The 13,846-nt window shown below is 42.8% G+C and overlaps 1 protein-coding gene across 5 annotated transcripts in view; it reads left to right on the forward strand.

Annotated features, from left to right (window-relative positions):
- Positions 1-13,846, forward strand: part of odf2l (outer dense fiber of sperm tails 2 like) — a 63,638-nt gene that overhangs the window by 12,019 nt on the left and 37,773 nt on the right. For 4 of the 5 annotated variants that reach the window (XR_010005350.1, XM_008109297.3, XM_008109300.3 and 1 more), the window contains exons 5-7: positions 2,519-2,650; positions 9,464-9,526; positions 10,731-10,802. Coding sequence is in view for 4 of the 5 variants with exons in the window: in XM_008109297.3 (XP_008107504.1) it covers positions 2,519-2,650; positions 9,464-9,526; positions 10,731-10,802 (267 nt within the window). In the remaining variant the exon portion in view is untranslated. The remainder of the gene's footprint in view (positions 1-2,518; positions 2,651-9,463; positions 9,527-10,730; positions 10,803-13,846) is intronic. The other variant, XM_008109299.3, reaches the window with a different exon arrangement.

The following is a 13,846-nucleotide window of genomic DNA, read 5'->3' on the forward strand; positions in this document are numbered from 1 at the left end:
TCCAGGACATATGTTGTCACAGGGTGGTCCAGTTGAGGACAGACAATACCACTGTGGCATGGTACGTCAACAAACAAGGAGGCACACGCTCCCGCTCCCTCCTGAACTTCACCCTGCAGATATGGGAATGGTGTTTGCTGAACCATATCCATCTGGTAGCCATTCATGTTCCTGGTCAAGAGAACAAGATAGCAGATCGTCTCAGCAGGGGAGACAGTACCACCCACGAATGGTCTCTGTCACCAACAGAAGCAGCTTCTCTTTTCCAGAGGTGGGGCAATCCCCAAATAGATCTATTTGCAACAGCAGAGAATGCAAAATGCAATTTTTTCTGTGCAAGACAAGAACCCAACCAGCAGATGGGGTGTCTCGGGAATGCATTCCTTTTCAGATGGACAGGGCCCCTGCTATATGCATTCCCACCGATTCCTCTCATAGCCAAGGTAGTGGCAAAGCTCTACTGCGACCAGGCAGATTGCATAATTTTGACTCCATGGTGGCCGAGGCAGCCTTGGTTCTCACTTCTTCACACAATGGCACGGGGTCAACACTATCCCCTCTCGCACCGCCCAGACCTTCTTACTGCTCACCAAGGCTGCCTGCGCCATCTGGACATCAAGCAGCTCAATCTCACAGCTTGGCGGATCCGGCCCGACCATTTTCACAAGCTGTGTGCAGCGCGCAGGCCATCAACGAAACGATCATATTCCTACAAATGGAACAAGTTTGCCAAATTTGCAAACAACAGAATGTGGATCCAGTCACTGTTCCCACATCAGTCATTTTGGAATTTCTTGTTTCTTTGATGGATACCGGACTAAAGTTATCCTCCATCAAGTGTTATCTTGCAGCAATATCTGCTTGTCGTAAAGATGAGGGATACTCCTCCTGTTTCCAAGATCCCCTAATCCAACGCTTTCTGCGAGGATGCAGGAATACTCGACCTCCTGTTACTCCACCTGTCCCAGCATGGGACCTCCGGTTGGTGTTATCAGCCCTTCAGAAGCCACCTTTTCAGCCTATGGCAGAGGTGGAAATTTCATATGTGTCTTGGAAAACAGCATTTTTGTTGGCCATCACAACGGCCAGAAGGGCAAGTGAGCTCTGTGCACTACGGGCAGATGCTCCTTATATGCGCTTCCACTCTGACAAGGTGGTCATGCGTACAGATATCTCCTTTCTCCCGAAAGTAGCCTCAAATTTCCATTTGGTTGAAGATATTATTGTACCTTCTTTTTTTCAAAATCCATCTACTCCGGTGGAACGGGCTCTGCATCTTCTGGATGCTAGAAGAGCATTAGCATTTTATGTTGAAAGAACAAAAGATTTTAGAGCTTCACCTAAACTTTTTGTCAAATATAGGACAGACACTAAAGGTCTTCCAGTATCTTCACAAAGGTTGTCAGGATGGATCACAGCGACTATAAAACTGGCATATCAACTGGCACATCAACAGCCTCCATTCGGCCTAAAGGGCCATTCCACCAGAGCAGTAGCCACCTCCATGGCATATAGCCGAGGAATACCGCTACATGAAGTTTGTAGAGCAGCCACATGGGCCACCCCTCTGACATTTGTGACCCATTATAAGGTGGATCTGCTCTCAAAGAAGCAAGCAGCGTTTGGCAGAGCAGTTTTGGGATCAGCACTGTCATGACGCCCACCAACCACGGTGAGTAGCTTGCTAGTCTACCACATGTGCTCATTTCACAGACACCATGAGGAAGAAAGATTGGTTGCTTACCTGTAACCGTGTTTCTTCGAATGGTGATCTGTGAAATTAGCACATCCCCGCCCTTCCTCCCCTCTAATCGTCATGCCTTCTTTCTCAAGCCGCTGTTGGCGGCGGGGAACTAAGGCCACAGCCCCAACTCTGCAATATATGCTTCCTGGGAGGAAGGCGGGGCTGCAGCCAAAGTACCTCTAACAGCTGTTAAAAGGTTCCGAGAGTAATGCTTAGGTGCAATTACTACCACATGTGCTAATTTCACAGATCACCATTCGAAGAAACACGGTTACAGGTAAGCAACCAATCTTTCTGGCAGATCTTGGATTTTTTAAGGAAACAAAGGCCATGTATAATGTGCTGGATTTTTATTTGATATTTTAATTGTTTCTGTTTAAACTATTTTAATTTTTATATAGCTTAATTGCTTTTTACTTTCTGTATACAGTGTCTTTTTCATTATGTTTGATTTAACTGTTGGAAGCCACCTTGAGTTGTGAACAGGGAAAGGTGGGATAGTCTTCCTTTTCCTAGTATTGTAATATTGCTACAATTCAAACAAAAGTCCAGTGAAGGTTTATTTTTAGTTGAATGGGTGATTGTGCCTCGCTGTAAGATAAATTGCAGCATTATATTTGAATATCCATATATTTGCTTCATATAACAGTAAGTTTTTCTTTCCAAGTGACCACCTTCTGGTGAAATCGTGTTAGCAAAGTACAATTTTTTTCCTATTCATTTCATCTTGGAAAAAAACCAAGTTACCATAATTGCATTTTAATATTTTGTCAGGCTTGTTACATTTCTGCATCAGATATAATAAAGATCTCTGTCCAAGAAGACTTGCTGCTAAAGGAGCTAGATGTTCTCAGGAATATGAAGGGACTGTTACAGCAACTACTTAGAGTGAGCAAGGACAAGGAAGTAAGAGGATGTCCAGAAAACAGGATCGAGGCATAGCACTGATCCACTTCACACTTAAGTATTGTTAAATTGTTTGGGGTTAAGATAATAATACCAAGCTGTCTCTAATTCTCCCATTTCGTCTTGGAACTATCAGAGAAAAATGCTCAAGTTTTGTCACCCTTCCCCTGTCCTGAAAACTATCTCTGTTGTTTTATATTCCTGACTAGTTCACATTAGCCAGGGGTTATGGAAGAGCTTATTACATCCATTTATAAGTAAGGACTCTACTTTTCTGATTTACATATACAGCTTTTTGACCCAGATGGCCCTCACATGTGATCAAGAAGAATACGCTAAAGTTTTTTTTGCCATAGTACCTTGTTGTACTGTAAGCCCCTCAAAACTGTTGGATCCATACCTGCAGTTTCATCTACCTGCACCTGGGGGAAATAGTTAATTTATCGTATGTTTCCCCTGGAAATTACCAAACAGTTTCCATGGGGTATCCAGAAATTTCCTAGAGAAGATATTTAATGCCCCTTCTACACTCAGCAGTGGCTAGGGGAGCCTTCACACAATTAAAACTTGTGCGCCAGCTGCGACCGTACCTTGGGAAGCCGAACTTGGCCACGGTGGTCCACGCTCTTGTTACATACCGTTTAGACTACTGCAATGCACTCTACGTGGGGCTGCCTTTGAAGACTGTTCAGAAGCTTCAATTAGTCCAACGGGAGGCTGCCAGGTTAATAACTCGAGCGGCGTACAGGGAGCGTACTACTCCTCTGTTACGCCAGCTCCACTGGCTGCCGATTAGCTACCGAGCACAATTCAAGGTGCTGGCTTTAGCCTATAAAGCTGTAAACTGTTCCGGCCCAGCTTATCTGTCCAAACATGTCTCCCACTACGACCCACCTCGAAGCTTAAGATCGTCAGGTGAGGCCCTGCTCGTGGTCCCGTCAGCCTCACAGGTGTGGCTGGCGGGGACGAGAGACAGGGCCTTTTCAGTGGTGGCTCCCTGGCTATGGAACGCCCTCCTCGTTGAAGTCAGACAGACTCCCTCCCTCCTGTCTTTCCGAAAGAGAACAAAAACATGGTTATGGGACCAGCATTTGAGCATGAGTAGCAGTAAAAATGAGATATGAATATATGACCTACTGACAGACCCCACCTGGACATGGGAAGCACCTTAAATGTATATTTAAATGTATAATTATGTATATTTTTAATGTATATTTTTAATTTTATTGTAATTTTTAATCTTGATGGATTTTTAAATTTGATGAAAACTGTTTTTTGATGTGTATGTTTATATTGTAAGCCGCCCTGAGTCCCCTGATGGGTGAGAAGGGCGGGGTAGAAGTGATGTAATAAAATAAATAAAATAAATACACTGCCAGATAATCCAGATTGTCAAAGCAGAAAATCCGTATTTTCTTATTTGAACTGGATCCTTTTAGTCTACACTGCCATATAATCCAATTCAAAGCAGATAATGTGGATTTTATACAGCTGTGCAGAAGGATCCTCAGTCTTTATACATCTCTAACTTCTCCAGAGCAACTATTAGGTATGCTGGGACCAGGCACCCTCAGTCTCGTCGGGATACAGGGGTCTTATTGTACTGTGTTCTGTAATAAACTGAGATTTTCAGTCTCCTCCAAAAGATTTCTTAGGGTGGATCTAAGTTGCCCTATATCCCAGGATCTGATCCCAGATTGTCTGCTTATCCCAGATTATCTGGAAATGTAGACTCATATAATCCTGTTCAAAACAGATAATCTGGAATCACATCCTGGGATATAGGGCAGTGTACATCCAGCCTCAATGGATTGTCATCTTGCCATGGTGAGGGGCTTGCGTGTTCTGATGAACCTGTGGGCACAACCACTGGAGTCATGCACTCCCAGGAGTGGCCGCAGGGGAGGTTCCAGACCAGGCACAATCCGAAGACCCAAAGACCTCAATGGCAGAGCAGGCGGAAGATAACATGATACATGTTACAACGGCTGTGAAGGCTGCAACAAACTGAGAAGCCACTCTCGTGTTAACCACACCACTGCTGGGACCTCACTCTGTGAAGACTGTATGTTGACCGGCCATGCACCGTGCTCCACACATAAAAAAAAATCACGCACAGGCGTCTTCCAAGAAAAATAAAACAACCCAAAAAAGTCCCATGGCGATCAGCGAGTGGCTACAGGGGCAGGACTGTGAAATCTGGAAGCTCCTAGTCACAGACTGGCACATGGGCAGTGTATATAGACTCAGTCGTTCTACCTCAAGGTCCGAGGCAGTTGAGTAGTCCGGCATCTGTATCCATGACTGAGCAGCCCTTTTTAGGATCCGCTCTTCTCACCCCACATGGGGGAAAGGGCTAGAAAAGGTGCCCTAAACATAGTCTGCCTCTCTTATCCCTGACTGGACTGCCGCGTCCAGAGGGGTCACCACTCTGCAGCCAAAAAAGAGAAATGAACTTTGGAACATGGAACGTACGGACACTGTTGGATAACACTGATAGCAAATGCCCCGAATGCAGGACTGCTATCATTGCAAGGGAGCTGGGACGCTTTAAGATCGACATAGAAGCCCTTCAGGAGACCTGGAGAACAGGAGAGGGTCAGCTGAAGGAAGAAAAAGGAGGCTACACCTTCTTCTGGAAGGGACTGTCTGAAGAAGAGCGAAGAATACATGGAGTTGGCTTTGCTATCAGAAATGACCTGGTGAAGCACCTGACTGAAGCACCCACTGGCATCAGCGAACGACTCTCAACCCTCCGAATTAACCTTGCCAAAAACCAACAGGCAACCATCATATGTGCCTATGCACCAACTCTAGATGCTGACGAAGACATCAAGGAAAAATGTTATTGTCAGCTGGACACCATCCTATCGGAGATACCTAAGAAGGACAAAATCATCCTCCTGGGGGACTTTAATGCAAGAGTTGGAAGGGACTCCGACCTGTGACCAGGGATCATAGGAAAAGATGGGGTCGGAAACAGCAACTTGAACGGCATCTTGTTTCTCACCAAATGTGGAGAGCACAACCTTGTCATCACCAACACGCTCTTCCACCAGAAAAACAAGCTCAAGACATCATGGAAGCACCCCCGGTCAAAGCATTGGCACCTCTTGGACTATGTAATTACACGTGCCAGAGACCGCCGCGATGTGCTTCTCACAAGAGCCATGACAGGTGCTGATGACTGCTGGACAGACCACAGGTTAATCTGATCCACGATGGCTATCAAGATCGTCCCCAAACTCCAAGGAAGAAAAACAAGACGTAAAATGAACACCCAAGCCCTTCAGGAGCCCTCCAAATGAGCCCATCTCCAAACAACACTCAAGGATCATCTACCCACAGAACACCCCGAAAATGTTGAGGAACATTGGAACAAACTGAAGACCTCCATCATCACAGCCTGCGAAGAAACCATTGGATACCAAACTAAGAAACATCAAGACTGGTTTGACGATAACGACAAAGAGATCCAACAGCTAATTGATAACAAAAGGAAAGCCTTCCAAACATGGCAGAGAGACACCAACTGTGCTGCCAAGAAAAAGATCTATGCCAGTGCAAAAGCTGAGGTCCAAAGAAGGACCAGAGAACTCAAGAACATCTGGTGGACAAAGAAGGCTGAAGAAATCCAACACCTTGCAGATACCCATGATGCTCAGGGATTTTTCAAAGCCACAAAGATCATTTACGGACAAGAAACCATGGCATACAGCCCCTACACTCATCAGATGGAACCAATCGCAGCTCCAATGTCGACGAAGAGACCCTCTCACAAATCCTGCAACAACAAGCCAGGGATGAGCTTGCAGCACTGCCTAGTTTGGAAGACGTTAGCAATGCCATCAGCCAACAAAAAAACAACAAAGCCAGCGGACCTGATGGGATTCCTGCTGAATTCTTCAAAGTGGGTGGACCTGAGGTGATACAACAACTCCACCAGTTCATTGAAAAGGTGTGGGTGACTGAGAAAATCCCAGCAGACTTCAAGGATACCACCATCATTACCCTTTTCAAGAAAGGGGATAGAACAGACTGCGGGAACTATCGCGGTATCTCCCTTCTAACCTCCGCTGGGAAAATCCTCGCAAGATTCCTTGCAAATCGCCTTCTCCCTGTTTCAGAAGATACCCTCCCAGAATCCTAGAATGGCTTCCGTCCCTCCAGAGGAACAGTGGACATGATCTTCACTGCACTACAGCTCCAAGAAAAATGCAGGGAACAAAACCAACCTCTGTACATGGCATTCATTGACCTTGCAAAGGCATTCGACACAGTGAATTGCAGCGCTCTCTGGACCATTCTCCAAAAAATTGGGTGCCCTGACAAATTTGTGATCATCCTGCAGCTCCTCCACGATTACATGATGGCAACAGTCTTGGACAGCAACGGCTCGCAAAGTGACCCATTTAAGGTGGAATCAGGTGTCAAGCAGGGATATGTTATTGCCCTTACCTTATTTTCCATCTTCATCGCTATGATACTTCACCTTGTTGATGGAAAGCTTCCCACCGGAGTGGAAATCATCTATCGGACAGATGGCAAGCTATTTAACCTCAGCAGACTGAAAGCCAAAACCAAGGTCACCACAACATCTGTTATAGAACTCCAATATGCCGATGACAACGTAGTCTGTGCTTATTCAGAAGAAGACCTACAAGCCACTCTAAACACCTTCGCAGAAGCATACGAGAAGCTCGGCCTCTCACTGAACATCGAGAAAACCAAAGTGCTCTTCCAACAGGCACCAGCTAATCCCTCTGCAAAGCCAGGAATACAGCTTAACGGTGTAACGTTAGAAAATGTTGACCATTTCTGCTACCTTGGCAGCCACCTCTCCACAAAAGTCAACATTGACACTGAAATACAACACCGCTTGAGCTCTGCGAGCACAGCATTTTTCCGAATGAAGCAGAGAGTGTTTGATGACCGGGACATCCGTAGAGATACCAAGGTTTTTGTTTACAAAGCCATTGTCCTCTCAACCCTGCTCTACGCCTGCGAAACGTGCACGGTCTACAGACATCATACCCAACTCCTGGAATGTTTCCATCAGCGTTGCCTCAGAAAAATCCTGCAAATCTCTTGGGAAGACAGGCGGACAATGTCAACGTGCTTGAGGAAGCAAAGACCACCAGCATTGAAGCAATGCTTCTACGCCATCAACTTCGCTGGACTGGCCACATTGTCCGAATGCCCAATCACCATCTCCCAAAGCAGCTACTCTACTCCGAACTCAAGAACGGGAAACGTAATGTTGGTGGGCAGGAAAAGAGATTTAAAGATGGGCTTAAAGCCAACCTTAAAAACTGTGGCATAGACACTGAGAACTGGGAAGCCCTGGACCTTGAGCGCTCTAATTGGAGGTCAGCTGTGACCAGCAGTGCTGCGGAGTTCAAAGAGGCACGAATGGAGGGCTTAAGGGAGAAACGTGCCAAGAGGAAGGCCCGTCAAGCCAACCCTGACCGCCTTCCACCTGGAAACCGATGTCCTCACTGCGGGAGAACATGCAAATCAAGAATAGTTCTCTTCAGCCATTTATGGATCCATCCCCAAGATAGCGAAGATGGAGGACCATCATCCTCGAACTACGAGGGATCGCCTAAGTAAGTAAAGATCCAGCCTTGGATCTCCTTGCATTAGGCTGCTTGCACACAAAAACTGGCTGCCTACATTAAACATAAGATGTAGAACTCTTAATTTTGCCCATTAGCCCACTTCAGAGAAGGACTGCAGTTTACCACTTAGAATCACAGAGTGGGAAGAGACCTCGTGGGCCAACCAGTCCAATCCCCTGCCAAGAAGCAGGAAAATTGCATTCAAAGCTCCCCCGACAGATGGCTTTCCAGCCTCTGCTTAAAAGTCTCCAAAAAGGGAGCCTCCACCACACTCTGGGGCAGAGAGTTCCATTGCCGAACAGCCCTCACAGTGAGGAAGTTCTTCTATGATTCTATGATTCCAAGGTTACAAAGAAGTATTTTTTCTTGCCTCTGTCATCTGTCAACTTAAAGTCTTCATTAGCTGTATTGCCACCCCATCATCACATTACCCTCCCCTCCCCATCTTTTGTGTCTTAGTTTGGATGTGATAGTGATGGCTTATGAAGAAGGAGTGGCTAAACCCACAGGATGCCTCCACCGCTGTGTGTTAACACTGGCCCAGGAACCCCAAGTTTGTTGCCTATCTATCAAGACAAGATTATAATCCAATAACAAATTCTAGTTTATTATTCTGGTTTCTCGGCAGAGCAACAGGGCAGAGTTTTCAATTCTTGTTTTAAATTGCTCCTGGGTGAAATTAGTTTAGTTTAGTCTCTGTCTGAGAAGAGAAGCCCAGCAGGTTCACTTAGTAGGGTGAATGCTCAAACTTGAGATTCTTTTGTCTGAACTTGTTAGAGTTAATTAGACACTCATGTTTATCCTACTTTGACAAGGGTGGGCATTTTGGCCATGTTCCTGTATGTTTGAATTGTGTTATTTTGAGAGTTTGTGGTCTGAAGAATGATTAATGTAAGCCTTACCGCTATAAATAATGACAGGGAAGCAGTTTTCATTACTTTCTCACACACTCTGTTTTCTCTTTGTTAACCCCCCTTCCTCATTTCATCAGTTTTATACAAATCAAGTTTTTATTAATGGTGTTGGTTTCCTAATCTCTATCAATGAAGCATAATCTCTTTTCTTCTTTGTCCATACTTATAAAAATATATTATGATGATTTTAGAAATTTGGAGAGTTTATTAAATTGTAGTATTCCTTATGGCCTTAACTGAAGTTTAATCCTTTTTGCCCAATTCTTCTTCTGTTTCAGATTATCAGTAAACAGATTGAAGAATTGATACATGGAATAACTGATAATGAAATGGAAATTGCAGTAAGTTTGGTTTTTAGTACATTCTGTTGTCTCCCAGAACAAAATCCAAGTTCCTTGTAGATAATCCGGGTTTTTCCAGATTCTTCCTTCCCTTTTGGAATGGGTTTTGAGGCATTGTGTTACGCCGGGTTGGGGAAAAATGTTCCATTGTGTTAACGGGAACCAACATTGTTTTAGACCCTTGTAATCTTAATTAAAACATTGAAGAAATATGCATGGAATGTACATGGTTGCTGTTTTCTTTTCATTATTTTGGGGAAAGGATAAATGGCATGGCAACAGGGTGACTATGGAGTTGTTGTGTGTTTTCCAGGCTGTATGGCCATGTTCCAGACGTTTTGCCCACATCTATGGTAGGCATCCTCAGAAGTTGTGAGATATAGGGTGACTGAACTTTGGTATCTAAAGTGGGTCCTTGGTATCTGCTGGGATTTGGTTCCAAGGCCCCCTTGTCTATACCAAAAACTGTGGATGCTGGAGTCCTGTTATATATAATGGTGTAATAAAATTGTATCTCTTATATATAAAAGCAAAATCAAGATTTGCTTTTGGAATTTTTAAAAGTATCTTGGCTAGGTAGATACATACCTTGAATACGAAGAACTTGACTGCATATTTAACAAATTCTCATTTACTTTTTATATGCATATTTTCTATTCTTTTTCCTATCCACAAGTAAATGAACCTTAAGCCATAACAATTATGTATTTATTATTTATGGACTACAGGCAGTCTCCAACTTATGAACGAGATAGGTTCTGTAGGTTTTTTCTTAAGTTGAATTTGTATGTATATCAGAACAGTTACATTTTAAATGTAACTCCAGCTCTATATCTATCTAGCTAGCTAGCTTTGGATAGCATAGGAAGAGTTAACACCCCTGTGTTGTTTGTTTTGCTGTCTGTGCCCCCATTCAGAAGATTTCACCTCACTTTCAGTCCCCTTAACCATGGATTCTGAAACATTTGACTTGTGGAAACAAAGATTGGAGATAAAGCTTCAGTGGAGACACCCTTGTTCCATGATAACTTTCAGGAGTGAATTTCCCTTCTGAGGGGTAGATTTCTCTCACTTCTGTTTCACATCTGTTTTTAACCGAATCGAGGGTTTTTTTAAGTCGGATGTTTGTAACTTGGGACTGCTTGTATACTTCATCATCTTTATTTAGTGAAAATATTAATGTGTGTGTTTCCCCCACTTGAAGAATATTAGAAGTGAAACAACTCAAAAAGAGAGGCGTATTTTGGAACTTTCAAGTCAGCTTGATCAAGAAAAAGTAAGTGAACAATTCCCTTTGAATATACAAGATGTGTATACATTTTATAGTTAGCCTCAGCATTCCGGTCTCTTCAACTTGTGGCCTCCCAGCTATTTGGGCCTCCAACTTCTAGAAGTCCTAGCCATCTTGTTCAATGGTCTAGGGAACTGAAATCCAAAACACTTTGAGGGCTACAGGTTGAAGGGGTCTGATCTATATCAATATATCTAATCTATATCACTTCCCTGTTTAATGATTTCTGCAGAGGCTAGTGCCTTTTGATTTAGTGCACACTTTTTCTTGGGTTGATTTTTTTTGAAGTGCTTTTGACTGATTACTTACTTCTCAGAGCCCTTCTACACCACCATATAATCCAGATCAAAGTGTATAAGCCACTTATCTGCTTTGAACTGGATTATATGAGTCTACACTGCCATAATATCCAGTTCAAATCAGATAATCTGGATTTTATATGGCAATGTAAAAGGGGCCTCAGTCACATTGAAGGTGTGTAGAGCAATTGTATAACTCTACTCAAGAGTAAATCAAACTACATTCAGTGAAGTTCATGGGAAGAGGTGTATAAGAATAAAATTATTATTTTATTGTATGACACAGCAAACAAGATAGATATGCTGGATTTCGTTTCACAAAATCACAAGTTGAACACTTCCCAAGTGTCTAGAACTGTGTGATGTATTTTTGGATGGTGCGTTCAGATCCCAGTAGGGTGGCCTTTTGCAGTTGACAGATCGTAATTTTGTCAATGTCTATTGTTTCCAAATGCCGGCTGAGATCTTTTGGCACGGCACCCAATGTGCCCATCACCACTGGGACCACCTGCACTGGTTTTTGCCAGAGTCTTTGAAGTTCAATCTTGAGGTCCTGATAGTGGCTGAGTTTTTCCTGTTGTTTTTCGTCAATGCGACTGTCACCTGGGATGGCAATATCAATGATTCAAACCTTTTGCTTTTCCACAACTGTGATGTCTGGTGTATTGTGTTCCAGAACTTTGTCAGTCTGGATTCGGAAGTCCCACAGTATCTTTGTGTGCTCATTTTCCAATACTTTTGCAGGTTTGTGATCCCACCAGTTCTTTGCTGCTGGGGGGTGGTACTTGAGGCATAAGTTCCAATGAATCATTTGGGCCACATAGTTGTGCCTCTGTTTGTAGTCTGTCTGTGCGATTTTCTTACAGCAGCTGAGGATATGATCAATGGTTTCGTCGGTTTTCTTGCAGAGTCTGCATTTTGGGTCATCAGCTGATTTTTTGATCTTGGCCTTAATTGCATTTGTCCTGATGGCTTACTCCTGGGCTGCAAGGATCAGGCCTTCTGTCTCCTTCTTCAGGGTCCCATTTGTGAGCCATAGCCAGGTCTTCTCCTTATCAGCTTTTCCTTCAATTTTGTCAAGGAACGTTCCATGCAATGTTTTGTTGTGCCAGCTGTCAGCTCTAGTTTGTAGTGCGGTTTTCTTTTCTTTCTTTTTTTAAATTTTTAATTAGATTTTCAATTAAAGAGCTTACAGTGAAAGTGTGAGAACAATAGTTTCCAAGGAAAGAGGTGAAAGAAAGAGAATAGACTTCAGGAAACAAAAAAATAAAAAAAATAAAAAAATAATAATAATAAAAATAGTAATAACAATAATAATAGTAATAAGTGAAGAGTAAAAATGAAAATTATATTAAGAAAAAGAAAAAATAAAAAAATAAAAAAATCTATAATAAAGACTTCCATCTCATACACAGTTATTTAATAAAGTTTGTTATTCTTCTTCTTGGTCATTTTTACTTCTTCCTTCAACTAGGTGACGGCGTCTTCTTTACCTTCACTTTGTATCTACAAACCTTCTATATAGATTAAATTAGTACCTTCGTTTGTATTTCTATCAAATAGTTCTTTACCGGATCCCAATTTGTTTGCTTTCTTGGAATTCCATAGTTATTTTTTAGTAGGTATGTCAATTTGTCCATATTCATTATTTCCAAAATCTTTGTTAGCCAACAACTTACTTCGGGGATTTCCTTCTTTTTCCAATATTTAGCATATATTATTCTAGCCGCCGTGGTGAGGTAATTAAAAAGAATCTCTTTATTTTTATCGTTTTGAATATTAAGCATCCCCAGGAGAAAATATTTTGGATCTAGTTTTATTTTAATCTGCAACATCTTTTGTATTGTAGTGCGGTTTTCTTGTACTGGTTTTTTATCTGCTGTGCTTTGAGGAGTTTCTGATTTTTGACTTCAATCAAAGCAGGTTCTTCACTTTGCTTTACATATTCTGCCAGGGCATGTTCTTCTTCTTTGACTGCTTGTTTTACTTGTAAGAGTCCTCTGCCCCCTGATCTTCTAGGCAGATATAGCCGGTCAACATTCACTGCAAGGGTGCAGTGAATGATGAATGGTCATGAGTTTTCTTGTTTTTCTGTCCAAGTTGTCCAGTTCCGCCTGTGTCCAATTTATAATGCCAGCAGTATATCTTATGACAGGTATGGCCCAGGTGTTTATGGCCTTGATGGTGTTGCCTCCATTGAGCTTGCTTTTGAGAATTTTTCTGACTCTTTGTGTGTATTCTTTCCTGACCACAGTCTTCACATGTTCATGCTTGATGTGGTCCAGCTGTAATATGCCCAGATATTTATAGGCCTCTGGCTGGTGACACTTTATTGTTTGGCCATTAGGCATATTTATGCCCTCACTTTCAGTGATTTTTCCCTTCTTTAATGCCACTGTCGAACATTTGTCCAAGCCCAACTCCATGCTGATATCAGTACTAAAAATTCGGACAGTGTTGGTCAGAGACTGGATTTCAGTTTCCGTTTTCCCATACAGCTTCAGGTCATCCATGTACATCAGATGTGAAATTTTGTGAGATTTCTTAGATGTTTGATAACTGAGATTTGTTTTTTGTAAGATTGTTGACAGAGGGATCATGGCAATAACGAAAAGCAGAGGGCACAATAAATCTCCCTGGAAAATTCATCTTCTGATGTTGACAAGTCCATAGCTTTCATTTCCAACAAACAGTTCAGTTTTCCAGTGCTCCATCATGTTTTCAATAAAG

The sequence above is a fragment of the Anolis carolinensis genome, chromosome 4 (assembly GCF_035594765.1).
Source record: "Anolis carolinensis isolate JA03-04 chromosome 4, rAnoCar3.1.pri, whole genome shotgun sequence".
NCBI classification, from domain to species: domain Eukaryota; kingdom Metazoa; phylum Chordata; class Lepidosauria; order Squamata; family Dactyloidae; genus Anolis; species Anolis carolinensis.